General features: G+C 30.1%; 5 protein-coding genes across 5 annotated transcripts; 2 read left to right on the top strand and 3 right to left on the bottom strand.

Moving 5' to 3' along the window:
• The first annotated feature begins 126 nt into the window (after positions 1-126).
• Cth (Cystathionine gamma-lyase) lies at positions 127-2,819 on the top strand. The gene is made up of 8 exons (XM_066744688.1): positions 127-521; positions 658-798; positions 888-1,175; positions 1,322-1,456; positions 1,541-1,676; positions 1,731-1,883; positions 2,451-2,616; positions 2,672-2,819. The coding sequence occupies exons 2-8, from the start codon at positions 661-663 to the stop codon at positions 2,814-2,816; spliced, it is 1,161 nt and encodes a 386-aa protein (XP_066600785.1). The 5' UTR covers positions 127-521; positions 658-660; the 3' UTR covers positions 2,817-2,819.
• A 239-nt stretch (positions 2,820-3,058) lies between these two features.
• LOC136784171 (solute carrier family 35 member E2B-like) lies at positions 3,059-5,019 on the bottom strand. Its single transcript, XM_066744689.1, has 5 exons — positions 4,260-5,019; positions 3,938-4,189; positions 3,644-3,830; positions 3,361-3,564; positions 3,059-3,251 (listed from the first exon to the last, which is right to left on the bottom strand). Exons 1-5 carry the CDS (start codon positions 4,525-4,527, stop codon positions 3,059-3,061), a joined length of 1,104 nt encoding a protein of 367 aa, XP_066600786.1. The 5' UTR covers positions 4,528-5,019.
• A 117-nt stretch (positions 5,020-5,136) lies between these two features.
• Positions 5,137-6,288, bottom strand: LOC136784173 (BLOC-1-related complex subunit 8 homolog). The gene is made up of 2 exons (XM_066744691.1): positions 6,055-6,288; positions 5,137-5,978 (listed from the first exon to the last, which is right to left on the bottom strand). The coding sequence occupies exons 1-2, from the start codon at positions 6,107-6,109 to the stop codon at positions 5,512-5,514; spliced, it is 522 nt and encodes a 173-aa protein (XP_066600788.1). The 5' UTR covers positions 6,110-6,288; the 3' UTR covers positions 5,137-5,511.
• Positions 6,289-6,477: 189 nt separating this feature from the next.
• SsRbeta (signal sequence receptor beta) lies at positions 6,478-7,780 on the top strand. Its single transcript, XM_066744690.1, has 4 exons — positions 6,478-6,629; positions 6,911-7,058; positions 7,129-7,443; positions 7,534-7,780. Exons 2-4 carry the CDS (start codon positions 6,912-6,914, stop codon positions 7,648-7,650), a joined length of 579 nt encoding a protein of 192 aa, XP_066600787.1. The 5' UTR covers positions 6,478-6,629; position 6,911; the 3' UTR covers positions 7,651-7,780.
• A 35-nt stretch (positions 7,781-7,815) lies between these two features.
• Gp210 (nucleoporin 210) lies at positions 7,816-15,935 on the bottom strand. Its single transcript, XM_066744687.1, has 15 exons — positions 15,654-15,935; positions 15,099-15,370; positions 14,802-15,022; positions 14,564-14,704; positions 14,193-14,491; positions 13,823-14,113; positions 10,990-13,744; positions 10,383-10,718; positions 10,079-10,297; positions 9,730-9,985; positions 9,395-9,636; positions 9,166-9,315; positions 8,961-9,087; positions 8,836-8,892; positions 7,816-8,760 (listed from the first exon to the last, which is right to left on the bottom strand). Exons 1-15 carry the CDS (start codon positions 15,827-15,829, stop codon positions 8,546-8,548), a joined length of 5,757 nt encoding a protein of 1,918 aa, XP_066600784.1. The 5' UTR covers positions 15,830-15,935; the 3' UTR covers positions 7,816-8,545.
• Between the last annotated feature and the right edge of the window lie 1,343 nt (positions 15,936-17,278).

The raw sequence follows: 17,278 nt of genomic DNA, 5'->3' as shown, positions 1-17,278 counted from the left end.
AGCAATATATGGACATTGGACACAATGCAATGGACCAATGAGAGTTTGCCTCAAACCTAATGTAGAAGTAGTATACATATGTATACATATGTATACGCTCGAAATTCGGAAATACATACCACTCGAGCGGTGTTTCCGAACGCAAGCTAATAAACCAGAAGGAAAAAAAATTACGAATGTTAGAATTGACACATCACGTGGACGGTGGACGTGGAGTGGAGTGGACTGAGTGGAGTTGAATTCAGGATTGTTGAATAAGTGTGCGCGGGTTTATCATTTCAGCATATTTATTTAACTGCAGATATTAATATTCCTCCCTCGATACAATGGCGATTACGATATTATAAAGAATTTAACGACGAAGACTTCGACATTTTCAGCTCATTTCTCTCTTGAGTGTTATAAGTCACGTGTGACGCAAGAACCCGATTATTTTTCTCACTCCAATAATTTGACTTAGATATTCAAGTATTCATTATCCGCTATTCACATTTTATAGCTTATATTAAACTCCAACAACTGCAAGTATTTTTTCTAATATATTTAAAAGCGTTATCATTGATTTTTACAATTGTAAATCAAATGATAACAAGGCTTGAATAATTAATGGCTGAGATTTATTTTAAAATTAACTGAATGATAAATCATTTATATTAGATTATGGCATCAAATTCTGAAGGATTTTCTACCAGAGCTATTCATGCTGGACAAGATCCTTTGCAATGGACGCATTGCTCAGTAATTCCCCCCATAGTAATGTCTACTACATTTCGGCAAGATGCCCCTGCAGAACACAGAGTAATATATATATATTACGTATTGGAGAATATATAAGAAAATTTAAATATTGGAATCAAATCTTGTCTTTATACCAATCAATTTTGTAGGGCTTTGAATATGGCAGAAGTGGAAATCCTACAAGAAAAGTTTTAGAAACCTGCTTGAGTGCACTAGAAGATGGGAAACATGGATTTGTTTTTTCATCTGGATTAGGTGCGAGCACAGTTATAACATGTTTGTTGGATTCTGAGGATCATATAGTATCTGGTGATGATATTTATGGAGGCACAAACCGTTATTTTCAAAAATGCTTGTCAAAACAAAATATAGCAGTTACATTTGTTGATGCAACTGATATAAAGAACATACTAAATGGTATAAATCCTAATACTAAGGTTTGTTGTTTTATCCAATATTCATATCAATTTAATTAATATGCAGCTATCTCAAAACTCCTATTTTTATCATTTGATAAATTATTAAGATACAAATATATTTGCCAAGTAATAAAACATTATATATAGCTTGCTATCGGTTTTAGATGGTGTGGCTGGAAAGCCCTACAAATCCATTATTAAAATTAGTAGACATTAAAGAAGCTACAGAAGCTATAAAAAAAATTAATTCAAGCATTATTGTTGTGGTGGATAATACATTCCTCACCAGCTATTTTCAGGTATGATACTTTAAATTAATCATAAGTGACAAAAATTTGTTTTAATGAAATAAAAAACATTTTTTGATTATATTTATGTATTAGTTACCATTAAACCTTGGTGCTGACATAGTTGTATACTCTTTAACTAAGTACATGAATGGCCATTCAGATATAATAATGGGAGCAGCAATTACTAACAATGATGATCTTGCAGCTAAAATTGGATTCCTTCAGAATGGTATATATTTTTTATAATTGTAAGATATAATTATAAATTATGATGCTTTTATAGCCATGGGAATTGTACCATCTCCTTTTGATTGTGCAATGGTCAATCGCAGCTTGAAAACATTGGAACTTAGAATGCAACAGCATATGAAAAATGGATTAGCTATAGCAAAGTTTTTAGAAAAACATGCTTTAGTTGAAAAAGTAATGCACCCTTGTAAGTATCATTACTAATTATTTGACATTTATTTAACAACTCTTATATTTTAAATAGCTGTGTATTGGTAAAAAATAATTAGAAAGCTAATATATATATCGGAGAACACTTAAATTTTTCTAACCGCCGCCCGAATACTTCCGTCTTTTCCGGTTCCCACCGTGAAAACTGTCACTTAATTTACTCCGCATCATACTTCCGCCCTCCCTTCCACGTCTTGTTTTTTTACTATCCCACTTTACATTACTAACTCCGATTTGTTTACATCTCGTTGAACCTAACGCTCACTCGTTCTTTTCAACATATTACTGCTATCTCCACCATAGCCCAACTACCCCCCACTATATTCCCCCAACCAATCACTTCTCAACCTATCATCTCCGACATATATATATTTCTTTGTAAGACAAGGCTTCAAAATAACAATCTATATTTAAATACATAAGTTAAAGGTCATATTACTGCTTCCTTTAACTATGTATCTATAAAAACATTTATGTAGCAAAAGCTTTTAATAATAATTAGCAACAATGTTGTACATATCTTAATAATATTTATTCATTTAAGATTTGCCATCTCATCCACAATATAAGCTTGCTTTGAAACAGTCATCTGGACATAGTGGAATGGTTTCATTTTATCTTAAAGGAGATTCCCAAAAATTCTTAAAATCGTTAAAATTATTTACATTAGCAGAATCCCTTGGTGGCTATGAGTCTCTTGCTGAATTACCGTAAGTAAATTAAAAGCTATACATAAGTTTAAAATTATAATCACAATCATTTTAGGAGCATTATGACGCATGCATCCGTACCTGAAGAAGCAAGAGAAAAGCTGGGAATAACAAATCAGCTAATTCGCTTGTCTGTTGGTCTAGAATCAGAAAAGGATCTAATAGATGATCTTGATCAAGCTCTTAAGGCTTGCCAATGAATCAAAATGTCAATTATTAAATTGTTGACAATAAATAAAGAAAACAAATAAGCATACCGAAGAGAAATTTGTTCAATCAATGCATATATTTTTCAATCAGGAGTAATAAAAATAAATGCTGCGAAAATCTTAGAAATGAATTTCAATAATTTAAAAAATCTTTATTATTCACCATATAATAAGTATGTAAAATAATGATGTATAAATATATACACCTAAATGATTCTTGAACTAAAACTATATTATTGTAAATTAACTTTTGATAACATCCGAGGAGTTGTACTTTTAAGTCTATCATATTCTTGTGCACGATTATATAGAAGCACACCAGCAATTACCAAAGAAGTTCCCAATGCTGACAATCCTGTTATTGGATTGTTAAATAACAGTACAGAAAGCCAAATTAAAAATGCTCTTTTTGCTGTATTAGCAACGCTATAATAACAAAAATATTTCTCATTAAACATAAACTTAAAATGTATTTTTTGAGACAAGGTAAAAAGAAATTGTTATAAAAAGTATTCTGAATATATTCTATGATTACCTGTGTGTCACAGGACTGACATAATCCATAAGTACATATGCTGTGATACTTTGAAAATGGAAGAATACTCCATTAAGGAGGTATGCTGTGAGCAGCTTCAAATTTAAGGAATGTTCCAGAGCTGGTAAATTTACTAATAAAATTGACACTGGTATTTGTACCACAATTGATGCTAGACTGGTGTAAAATTGTAGTTCTGCTGGTCTATAATTTTGAGCTAGTTAAGTCAAGCTCAATACAAAACAATTTATAACTAATAAAAACATGTCAAGATTATACTTACGTGTATTTAAAATTATCACCACTTATTAACATTTTTGAATAAACATTTTGTAAACACTCAGTTACATTTGTAGCCATTGCTGCAATAAATCCCCTGAGATCAAAACTAAGTTCATTTGCAGAGCATAAAGCTAAACCACCCATGACTGGAATTAATGATAAATTCACATAAAGCCCAGTATGTTCTCCTGTAAATGTAATTTATCACAAGGTAATAATTTTAAATAAATTCTATGTCGGTAAACTGTATGTTTTAAAATACTTTCTTTCAAAAACTTAAAATCAAAGTTCGTACCTAATAAATATCTGCTAATAAGGACAGTAAAGAGTGGTGCACTACTTTTTATAGTTTCAGTGAAACTCACAGCTACATGGTTCAATGATACTAATCCTAGAACTACGGTTGTGAACCTTGTACATCCAACTAATGTCATGTGTTTATAGAAACCTGGTGGTTTCATTAGTCTGGAACTTGCCTTATACATGCCACAAGGGAAGTACATTTGAATAAAACCACACACTGTTGTCATTAGCATTTGACATGCCCCTGTGTTTAAACAAATATTACACAATAACAAATTTAGGCTTAATTTATAATATTAAAAAATCTTTTTCACCTAGAATAGCTGGGTCCCCTTGCATGTATGAAAGGATATATTTATTTAAAAATAAAGTACATCCACTAAAGATATACCATAATGTAAGAAATAATAAAGCTCGAGGATTAAATAAACCTCCTTTAGTATCACATGTCAATACTGTAACTTCTTCACGCTTCTTATTATGATCTATATGATGTTTTGCTTGAACATCATGGACTATTGACAATTCTTCTACATCTCGTGAAACTTGTCCATAAGTAATATGAACGTCGTGATTTTCCATGACAATTATGTCGACAGATAAATTTCGACATTAAACAACAAGTAGGTGAAATCACATTTTTCCACATTCCGTGAATTATCTTGTAACTATACGTAAAAAATTATTTTTCTACATGAAATTACATGAATAATTTCTATAATATTTTATGGCAGTCATCCCATATTTTTCACTTTTGGAAAATTTTGCTACAAATGTTCTCAACTTTTTAATTAGTCTGTTTTATACAATACTTGGATAAGCTTTTCTGTATAATATTTACAAATTAATAACAGCTGTAGATTTTGGAAAAGTAACAATTATACCATTGGCCATTAATATATTCAGATGTATACAACGTATAATAGTATAATCTTTATTATAAAAGTAAAAACAATCGTATCCGCGATCACTGTCACGAGTTACCCCAACTATTCTATTTTCAAATTTCCAATCCAACTTCAAGTATTCCAACTGTATCTAACCTACTCACCAAACGAATAACGATTCGACAAGACTGGTAAGTGATAGTATGTAACCTAGTGTGTGAGTGAGGAGTTCTATATATGTATTTACTCACTACTATTGTATAATACATATGTACATACAACACACAAAAACGCATGCTATACACTTCATATCAAAACATATTACAGCTAGATAAGAGAAACTGGAAAAAAATACATGTGCATACACGAATAGCCTCATGTTTTCAAGCCACACTTAATCTACATACTTAAAAACACTCAAAATTCCTAATCCTAGATCTATCACAAGTCGATAAAAAAATATTTCTTTAAAATTTATACCAGTAGTTGTATGAATAAAAAGTTTATATATTCAAACAATATTGATATCAAAACTTTAGAGATTATACTTATATATTTTAATTTATTAATCTTAATATATGTATATACATGATCTTATTAAATAAAAAGTATTGAAATCATATTTACAATATTAAACAATTAACAATCTTATATAGTATAATAAATTTGAGGTGTTTATTTAGTTATGAGTACTTGATTTTTGCACATCACTAGAATGTCTTGCATGATTCATCATAGATTCAACTCTGTTTGCTGTTTCTCTAACAACATCAGATATATCATCTGGTAAATGGTCTAAGGTAGGAATATGAGCAGAAAGTCTTTTATATACTGAGTCTCTATTTCCATCCTTTTTCTGACGACGTTGCTCTTCATATTTTAATTGTTGTTTAAAAAATATGGCATTTTTGATAAGTTCTAATGTATTCTCAAAACTTTTATCAGCACCATTCATTGATTTGATAGCACTAACAGCATATTCAACATCATAGCACCTACCAATTAATTGTTGCTGAAGAACTAGTATTTCTACTCGTTTTTCTACCATAGGTGGTAGAGCTTTCCTTACATGTTCTTGTAAACGATAAAATGCTAAAGATGGCTCATTAGCAACAATATGCATATTTTCAGAAATCCGTTCAGTAGCTGTAAAATATGGATTACACAATTAATGGTTTTCATACATACTGCCTAAACTATACATATTCATTCTTCGTATTACCTTTTTTCACTTTTATTTCTAATTCTTGATCTGATTGATACACCTTAGCAGCCATTGCTTAAAATGTATTCTTGTATTGTTGTTCTCATTAACAAATGTTAAATTTTTGTTCACTTTTTTGAACCTAATTGCTATGTTTAAATATTCGTTTGGATGAATACTGTAAACATCTAAATATTAATTTTTATGCTTGGAGTAGGTTATGATGTTCGTAGCTTATCATGATTGATATTTATTGTTCATATAAAAGTAAGTTTTTGTTTTTAAAAAAGCTAGGGTAAGTTAAGTTTTAATTACAATGTCAGCGAAATACGCCAATCTACATTTAATACAAAAATTTGTTTCCGCCGCCATTAAACCAAAGCAACGGATGCTTACCACCGACCGGAAATTATTCGTGTACAAGGCAATATGTTACCCACCTTACCAGTCACCAGGCTTCACAGAAACGTGGCACTTGGCAGCGACATAATGCATGTTGGAATATCGGCATTTCTTAAATGTAGTACTGTTAGGACGTATTCGCTTCTACTTAGTCTGAAAGTAAGATATTAACCGAAGTTACGAAAGCTTAAGTAAGTAAATGCTAATTATTTGTAAATGTGTCAGAAAGTAAAATATACATATAATATTAAATTTAATGTGTTCAGATTTTGAATTATAAAATATTTTCATTGATAAATTGAAATTTTCGATCTATGTATACTTTTCAGTTTGAATATTCTATTCCTTAAGACAATTTAAAAATATTGTTCATATATCAATGAAATTTGTAACTTAATTTGTATTTAACTTTTACAGAATATTTAAATTTCTATTTTCAATAAAAAATCTAAATTATTATACATTTTTTCAGGATGAAACATCAACTACTTTTTGCAGCTATAGCTGCTTTACTTCTTACTACCTATGCAGTAGAAGAGGAAGAAGAGTATGCTAGATTATTAGTGTCTAAATCTATTCTTAATAAATATCTTGTAGAAAATATGGATATTGTAGTTAAGGTATATGTTACATCAACTTTTCTAATAACTCATGTTGATTGATTATGAACAATTAATTAATTTATTACAGTACACAATATACAATATCGGCAATGTAGCAGCTTTAGAAGTCGAAATTACTGATAATTCTTTCCATCCTGATCATTTTACTCATGTAAGCGGTGAGCTAAATGCAAGAATTGATAGAGTTCCACCTTATACAAATGTTAGCCACACAGTTGTTGTGAGGCCACGTAAAGCTGGCTATTTCAATTTTACATCTGCTGAAGTTTTATACCGCCGTAAAGAAGATGCTCCAAGATTACAAGTTGCAGTTAGCAGTGAGCCTGGAGAAGGCTTTATTGTAGCATTCAGAGATTATGATAAGCAGTTTTCTTCTCATGTGGTAAGTTGACATGAGAAACACTTTATGAAAATTAAAGATACTTTTAAATGAAAAATGAAGTAAACAATGAATCTGTAAACTTTTCTGTAGATTGATTGGGCAGCATTTGCAGTTATGACTTTACCATCATTGGCCATTCCATTTGCTTTATGGTACTCAAGTAAAAGTAAATATGAAAAATTATTAAAAAATTTCAAAAAACATTGATGTTTCATATTGTCAGAGTGTTAAGCACATTAATTCTAAATAATTTACAAGTGCTTTTTGTATGATTGAAGGAAGCTTAATGGTTATGTATTGTATGTATAATTTTTTAATAAACATTATTTATAACATACTTATACATTAGTTCTTTTATTACAAAAGTCAGATAGCATACATTTATAAAATACTCCTACTGCTTAATATAGTATAATTATGTACATTGACAAACACTGTAAATTATAGCTATAGAAGGTCAATAAAGATGTTTTTGTAATCAATTAAGATCAATTGTTAAATTATAATAGTAATTTTAAAACAAATTTAGTAAAGTATAACTAAAGATTTATGGCAACAAATTTTCCCTGCATTATTATAACTGATGCATTTCTAATGAGATATTAATTTATTATGACCATGAAAATTCTTTAATGTTTACACTGGCTTGCATAGATTTTGTTCCTAAAAATATAATGATCGCGTTATTTCAATCAATAAGGCTCCGGCTTTCGCTCTCGCTCTCTCTTAGGAAAAAAATCGATGTAAATCAATTTACACAATTTATTTTTTACAAATTTACATTAGTAGGATTGAATATCACACTGTACAATCTACACGTCTATGAATTTAATTACTTAAATCATAGCAATCTTATATCCTATTTCCATTTATGAAAAATGTATAAAATATATAAATATATATTATAAGGCACGTTTTACAATAGTAGGTAGTAGTCTTATTTGTATGAGCAAAATATTTGTCTAAACGAAGGAATTTGTGTTTATTAATTTTTATCATATGGAGGGGGTTAAATATTTGAAATTACCTTGTCTGAGCAAAAAAAATTAATTGAAGATAATAAAGTATTATAGCTGTCATCAGTCTTTCTCTTTTTATTTATTTATTCTAAATTAATGGCATCTGAACAGTTTAAGGATCTGTTTCGTCTTGAATTTGGCGTATAAAAACCTCGAGGATCACCATAAACTAGCTGAAAAGCTGAGAATGGTTTCAATTGAATACTTGGACTTGGTGGACTAGGAGAAATAGAGGTGTCATTGAATGATGGTCTACAAGGTGTAGAACTTTTCTTCAAGGGTGGTGGACTTGTGTCAGCTATAAAACAAAATGGTTGTATTAAATGTTATCAAATTGAACAAATTTATATATAGTGTTCAATAATATCCTTACCAAAAATAGTTTTGTTCTTAATAGTTAATTCAATATTTGAAACCTTGTTTCTCCACACTGAAAAAAGTGTTTAAATAAATATATGTCTCGATTTTAAATATTTAAGATAGTAGAAAATAACTTACCATAAAAGAAAGTAATTACTAAAACAAGAAACGTTACAAACGTGTATCGATAAAAATAAATGTAATCTACCCACTGAATTCCTGATAGAGATACAAAAGTCTCATACTTCGAAACACGTATAACAAGCTAAAGTAAAAATAAATACTGTATAAAGCTGTTTTTAACATGATTATTTATTAAATAATATATTTTAAAATTACTTACAGATATATTTTGCTTTGTTAAATCATTAATAATACCAATTTTTTGTCCTTGGATTTCATCTTGATTTTGCATTAATCGTATTTTATAATGTACCATATATTTGGATGTACGTTGCTGCTCACTTATTACAAGTCCATCTGGCATTAGAAACTAAAATTAAATCCTCTTATCAATGATTTTCCGGGCTGTTTCAACATTTAAAAGATTGAATAATAATATAATAACTAACAATGAGATGATCCAGAGCTATTTGTAATCCATAAATTTCAAGCGCGGTAATGGGCGGTGTTTGAGTAGGAGAATCAACGAACACTATTTCCTTAGCATTAACGAATACGGGTGGCAGATAATTGATTTCCATAGGGGTTGCTTCAATGTCTCGACTTTGTGCACTTATAATTATACGTGCTTCTAATGTACTAGATGTTATACTTGGAGCACCCACGGGAATAATATCGCAGTAATAAAATCCTGCAAATAATTTAGTAAATTAATTAATGTTTCAATAATTTATATTTTGTGTTAATTATTAACACAAGATTTAAATCAAAAGATTTTACCAACCAGTTATAATGTCGAATCGAGGCTTAACAAGAAATAAATCTTTGATTCCAACAATCGAGTTGGACGTTAAAAATTCTATATTACATATATAAGGAAAAGAATTCAATTTAAAAGAAGCCTGAGTGCGACAACCTCCTAATCCCCTTGCTAACACATTATTTTCTTTTACTTCTTCATCTACACTTTTAAGAACAAGAGGTACGCTAAATGTTTCAGAGCCAGTGATATTTTTACCCTTTAAATGTACAATTGAAACCTATATAAAGTTAAATGTGATCATTATTTACTTTCACACATAAATAACACAATAATATATTTATTAATAGTGAAATAAACTTAATATAAATACCTTTGCAATTGGTTCAACAATTATTTCTATTTCATCCTGTATATGCGCAGCAAGATTATGTTTTACAACTGTACTACCAGCGCTTTTTGCAATTCCAATACCAGCAACAGGATCTATTACTAATACCTCGGGTACTGAAGACTGCCAATATCCTGTATCCCCATCAGGAGATAAAAGGGGCATAGAAAAACATACAACGTCACCGATAGTAAGAGTAGACTGAAAATAAAATAAAAATATTTTTATTATAAAGTTATTTATAAAATTATAAAAATTTTATAACAAAGAAATAAATGGAGAATACCTTTGTAGGGAATAAAACATCTCCAATCATCATATGAGTATAATCAAACATTCCTATTAATGATTTTTCAGTAGAGACTTTAACAACTATTTCACCATTTTCAACAAATTTTACGTTAATTAGATTATCTGTGTTTACATTAAATGATGCTAGATCAGCGCGGTTGCACGTAGCCTTTAGATGATATTTAGAAGCATCAAATTTTCTCCCAATATTATCGTAATAATCAATGCCATAATCTAGCTCCATACCATTTGGTAACATATTCAGTTCTTCTCCAAGTCGTAAACGTATATTAGATTTTAAGTAGAGCATCATATAATGAACGGGTTTAATCTGTAAATTAATATTTTAAAACTATCTTAATTATTTGCTAAATGCTTTGATATTATTATATTTAATGCCCTCAAAATATTATCTTTATATACACTATTCATAGCAAGAATTTACCACCACTAAAGCTATCAGCTTTTCGTGGTTTAGTTTTTAGAAGGCGCCTGAGAGTCAAATGAATATGTAATATAGACAAGCAATTTTTTATCCTAGAGGTATATCTAAATTGCTATAAGATTGAATTTGTTAAATTGAGAAAAAATCAAATACTTACTTCAATAACGACGGTAAGAATTTGTTTTAAATGGTATGACTCGGCATATGTAATAGATATTATTGCTCGGCCAAGATTTTCTCCTGTTTTCACGGTACCAGATTTATCGAGTGTCAATAATTTGGATGCATTTTGATAATTATTTGAATTCTCATAATCATTGATAGAAATAGATAGGATTTTATACACTATAGAACTATATTTATCTTTGTTTGTTTGTAGTTTCAAAATAGAATGCGGCGACATTAATATCAACGGTAGGCTTATTGCCGAAGGAGGGTTAATCAAATGTAATTCTTCAAAAATTTCAATTTTTACGAAAGTAGTATAAGTTTCGTCTGATTTTAGGCCAGAAAGAATATGTGGTATTGTTATGTTTAAGAAAACAGTCACCAAACCAGGATTAATAGCTCTTGCTCGTAATGAAACTCCATTTTGATATCGAATATTAATTCCCGTGCCATCGTACATATTATACAAAGTTAATAGATTAGTATCACTTGATGACCATGCAAAACTTAATGGTAATTGAATTGACCCTATTATAAGAGGCGTCAAACATTCTGGTACACCAAAAGCCCAAAGAGGAAACTTCGCTCCTACTTTAACTTTGTTTGTTGGGACAACAATTTTCACACCCTCCAAGTATACAACATGAATTTCTGCAAAATCTTCAGAGTAAATGACTTTGTACCCTTTAGCGTTGAATCCAATAGCTCTTGCAAAAATTTTGGTATGACCTACAGATTTGCCTTCAAATATTCCATTTTGATCAACATTTAAAATACTTTCATCTTCAATAGAAAACTCAATTTCGGAATTGGTTGGCCCTCCAATTATCGTAACTTGATAAACTGTCCCTATAAGTGCAGTTAAATTTTTCGGATATACGGACATTGGTGTAAACACTTGTATGGTAACTGGATCACTTTCTATTTTTTGATCGTCAACCATATTTATGAATATAAGTTGTGAATCTCCTTCTTCAATACCTTTTATTTTATACAGTATTTGTTCATAAGGCGCAGTTCCTTGTTCATTAGGAGGTAATTGTTCTGTTTCTACATTTTTATTATCGATTTCTACTTTAAAATCCAATGTGGTTAAAGCTGGCAGCTTTATTAAAGAACCTGATGTATCAAACAATTTTAGAGCAGCTGTAATACATTTTCCTTTTTCAACTTTATCTACTGTCACTAATGCTAATGCGAATAGTTGCTGAACTTCAATATCTGCCTCTGCTGCTTTTGAGGAAAAGCAAAGATCTAGTAAGGCTATTCGAAGTAATCCCGATTTCTTTGGTGTGATGCTAATTGCTTTCATAGGCTCAACATATCGAATTTCCGCAATATCTTCAGAACTCAGTAAAAGATCGTAATAACCAGATCCTTGATTAACGTGTAAATAATATTTCAAACGTGAGTCATTCAAAATGGTTAGTTTACTTGGAGTAAGCTTTGTTTCATTCACTAAGTTTATTTCCAATGCAGCATCTATTATCGGAGTTCTATAGGTTTCTTTCTCAACCTCGACTGGGAATGGTGGCCATTCTGGCACTATCATCATTTTTTCTAAAATATTCTTTTGATATCCGGTCACAGTAGCTGTCAGTATAGCTGTTCCAGCACGTTTCTTAAAATTAACATTCTGAAACTGGATGTTAGGAAGAAGGATTTCATTGTATATCAAAGGTTCCTCTATTGAGCCAATTGGTATTTCAACAAAGCCTATACTAGCTGGCATTAAATTCCACTCTATATTTAAACTTGTAATATTATCAAATTGTCTACCAATATCATCTTTCACTGCAACTAAAACTTTCAAGTTCTTATCGCTGCGCGCCATTATTTTATTTGCAGATTTGCTTATAGGACAGTTCTTGCTGTCTTTAAATAATGGTTGCAAATTGATATATCTAGGTTTCCCACAAATTATTTTTACTTTTGCTATTGCATAAGTACTTTTACAATTTGGTAATACTGGAATATTCGACACAGAATATGTCAAAATTGTTTCACCAAGAGTTGTACAAATTACTTCAAAAACTGAGGTATCTAATAACTTTGCAGATAAATAATCATGCTTTACTACTCCAACTATTTCTTCATTTGATATATGAATCTTTTGGGAATAACTTTGAGGATTACTAAACCATGCTTGAGGTCCACCTTTAAAAACAATCTTTCTCGAGGTACCTACAGCCAATACAGTTTCAGCACTCTCAGGGTGTAATGATACTAATGGCTCATACGCAGAAACAGTAACATTATCTGTTAAAGGCTTATCGTTGAAATTATAAGCAATTATCACTTCAGATGTTCCTACAGTTTGGCTTGTTATTGCTAATACTGCACAAGCAGTTCCAACAGGGTCTGTATTTCCAGCATCAACCTGAATAAAATTGCCATCTGGAATATATACTTCAAAATATATATTTCTACAATCATTAAATGGAATTTCTTTTGAATTTGATCCATCAAATAACATCCCATACAATCCAATATGCATAAAGATGAGCTCTCCAGTAGCAGCTTCCCTTGTGTATTCTATAATTTTTAGCCTTGTTGGTGGCAATATATAAATTTTTGCAGTATCTTTGTTAAATTGATTTTTAGCCATAGCCACAACTACTTCTGCAATACCAGCTTGAAGAATTCGTATTTCTCCATGTGGTAACACTTTTATTATAGAAGGATGCTTACTAGTCCAAATATATGGAGATTCTCCACCATTAGCCTTTAAAGCTATATCATACCTGTATAACAGTATAAATTTAATTATTGCCTCTTTAGCTTAATCAATATTTATTTAAACAAGTTTACTTTTCACTAACCGTGATTTACTTTTGATATGCCATGGGATGGCTAATATTTTTGGATGTATATTAATTTTGGTGTGTATTGAAAACTCTGCTTTTGTAGTTAGAATAGGAGAAGTAGGGACTTTTTTGCCATATTTATCAATAATACCATAAAAAGCAGCTTCTACTATCATTGTACCAGAACGGATTGGAGTACCTATCACGTAAGTTCCATTTTGTGAAATCATATTTGGTTGAAAGTAGTAATCATTTATTTTCATTGACACTTCTATGCCTTCTCCAATATACAGTTTATGATCTTTGCTGCAATTGTAAAGAATGATAATTGTTTGATATTTTTTTATGGAGAAAATACATTAATTGCTTTCACATTATTACTCACTGGTCAAATAATTCTACCATAATTTCATGCGTGTGTTCTAGTATGAGGGCAAAATTTCTATTGGGTAGAACATTAAGAGATATGGAAGCTACATTATTTATATGAACAGTTGCTGATGGCAAAATAACAGCATATTCTTCTCGTACATTTTTATCGTGGAGGAAAACTTTTGTTCGTCCAGCTGCTAATGCATATGCAAAAGCATGATCATTATCGATTTGTAATAAATTAGGATTTTCAGCTTCTAAATAATACTGGCTAAAAGGAAGATTAATCTCTTCTAGTCTCCCTTCATGAACCTATAATAAACAGTATGCAGTGTAATATATTAGATAAGTCAGGACTAAAAGACATAAAGGCAAATAACTTACTTGCATTATTTTATATCTAAGTCCATCATATGGCATCATTGTTACATCTGATGGTATAATAATTAAATTAGCTATGATAATTAATTCAACTTCTATTGGAGATACATGTTTATATTCTGAATGAGGTAATTTTACTGAAACCTATTAAAGACATTCAAAAAAACCAACTTAACAAATCCTTGAAAATAATATTAGTTAAAATAACACTTGTGATTTTATGTTTTACATAAAAGCTTACCTTTGCTGTACCAGTTCTTTCTCCCCCAAGAAGCACAATATGGCCCTGTTTACCTATTGCATCTAAAGCAACAACAGTTGGAGGTGTTTCATATTGAGATTCTTGGAATGTCATAAATTTTAACACATCGTTTGGCTTGTTATCTAGTTGTGAAACATATTTGTCTGTGTTACCAATACTCCACATGAATTCTATTCCCTCTAATGTTGAAAACTCATTTCCTAAAAATCCAAATATTTGTTATTGAAATATATTGAACAAATGAAGCTATTATTATTATTATTAATTAAGAAATACCTTGATCATCATACGCTCGTACTTCAAATATTTCAGGTGCTTCTTCTATGTATAATTCTTTTGTTGTAGTAACTACATTTAATGAAAATATTGCATCTGTTATAACAGCACATCTTAAGAATTCTCCATTATTTATGTCTTCAGCTAAAACTATTGCTGTATTTCTCACAGGCTCTCTAGTTACAGTTTGAATAATAATAGCTGATGAGCACTCCTTATCATAATCTTCGTCAATTGGGACCAAACGAATAATATCTAATCGAGTGGTAGACCTGCCAGTTGAATAAATACTTGATATAAAGGATAAAACAAATGATATTTAAATTAGATTGTTAAACAGTATAAAGAATCATATGATAAAAATTTTAATAGAGGATATGAATTGGTAATGAGGGATAATAAGGTTAGATTTATATTGTAAAAAATATTCAAACATTAATATCTTTTCAAAACAAATGCATTGGTTAAGTACTAAATATACTTAGTTAAGAATTGGTATATATAACTGGCCATTTATAAGTATAAAATCAATTTGTTTTATAAACAATGATTTACCATTTGTAGCAGCCACCATCACTTAATGTTAACGTGAAATTCACAGGGAAATCGTTAAAAATTGGTAGCAGAACCCTTGGCACATTCAGTCGTTGGGCAAAATTAATATTTAAAATAAAAAACACTGTAATAAGTGCAGTACATATTATTTTGGCAAATACCGTAGATCCCGCCATAATTATTTCACCACGCGCTCTTTGAGGCTACGTTCAGAATTACATTATCTGAAGACTGAAAACAGGCATGTCCATTGTTCGACACCGGCATAGAATGATAGAAAAAGACGAAGATTTCGTTTTCCTCCTGAAGTTCGCTCCCATTACCGTGCACGCAATCACGCATAGGAAATTGATTCATCGACCTTTCACACACGGTTAACTTCACTCCGTGCATTCTCTGCGCGAAAATGCCGAAGTCCGTCCGGGCATCCACTTATCCACACCCCCTAAATGAGTGTATTTTTTAACTCTCAAGTAACTGCTTTTCTCGCAATTTGATTTAATAAAATGTTTCTGTATTTAAAAAGAAATATATTAAAAATATAAGGCAAGTATAGTGTACGTATATCGATACATATCAAGAGACACGGTAGTGTCTCGAGTCTCGACGGCAAGTACTCAAAAAAGTAGAATGACATGTATATATATATATGTATATATACTAATGGCACTTGCCTTTTTAATATATTTCTTTTTAAAATAAAGAAACATTTCATTAAATTCATTTAAATGCTAGGAGAAAAGCAGTTATCACAGAGCTAAAAGTGGCACGTGTTTTCTTATATCTAATAAATTTTACAATATCTTTCTTTTAAAATTCAGAGGCGATAATGATAACTGCAGGAGAGGAAGAAGCAAACTTTCGAATTGGATTTAGTAATTTCAAATTTCACGAATTTGCAGATGAAATTGGAGACTTTAAACTTATAGTTGTCACATTAAAAAAATGGAAGATTCTTTGTATTTATGGGTCGAAAATTTTACAGATCAAGTAATGAATGATCTGTCATTCGCTCTTCATGCTGAATTAGCTAGTCAGGAGGATGTAATTGCTTCAAAAATAATAGGAGCCATTGTAGACATAACTTTCGTTGAATATATAGCAAAACGTTTGATAAAGAAAGTAGGAAAGCCTGTGTATATCAGTTTCAATATATTCCAAGTATTCTAATTGATAATTTATTGTTAATTACTAAAAAAGATTGAGAGAAGGATTCATGAAGAATTTAAAGTATGCTTTGATTTATTATTATTCTAATATTTGAATAGTTTATTTATTATATTTATCTATAAGAGAGCAATGAAAATAATTTTATTTTATATCCTCTTACTAAATAATAAATGATTACATAGTTATTGATCTTTACACATTTACTTTACAGTTTGTTAAAGTTTTAGGAAAATTTTTAAAATTAATTTTTTACAAATATGATTTTAATAATCAAATTTATCCTCATCTACTTTTTCTCAAATTAGGAGGTACGCGCTTTATATTCCCCGGGATTCATAAATAAAACGTAAACTTAGGGCAATTTGAGCTTATGTTCGAAAGTAATAAAAAGTTTAGGGGATTATTTTACCGACAAGCGCAAGTAATGCAACATTTGACAGTTCCATTTAATGTCG

This window comes from Prorops nasuta, unplaced genomic scaffold, assembly GCF_024137725.1.
Source record: "Prorops nasuta isolate Cenicafe-Biocafe unplaced genomic scaffold, Cenicafe_Pnas_1.2 PNAS00050, whole genome shotgun sequence".
In the NCBI taxonomy this organism is placed as follows: domain Eukaryota; kingdom Metazoa; phylum Arthropoda; class Insecta; order Hymenoptera; family Bethylidae; genus Prorops; species Prorops nasuta.
The sequence above is the reverse complement of the archived record's forward strand: the minus strand, read 5'-3'. Positions and strand labels throughout refer to the sequence as shown.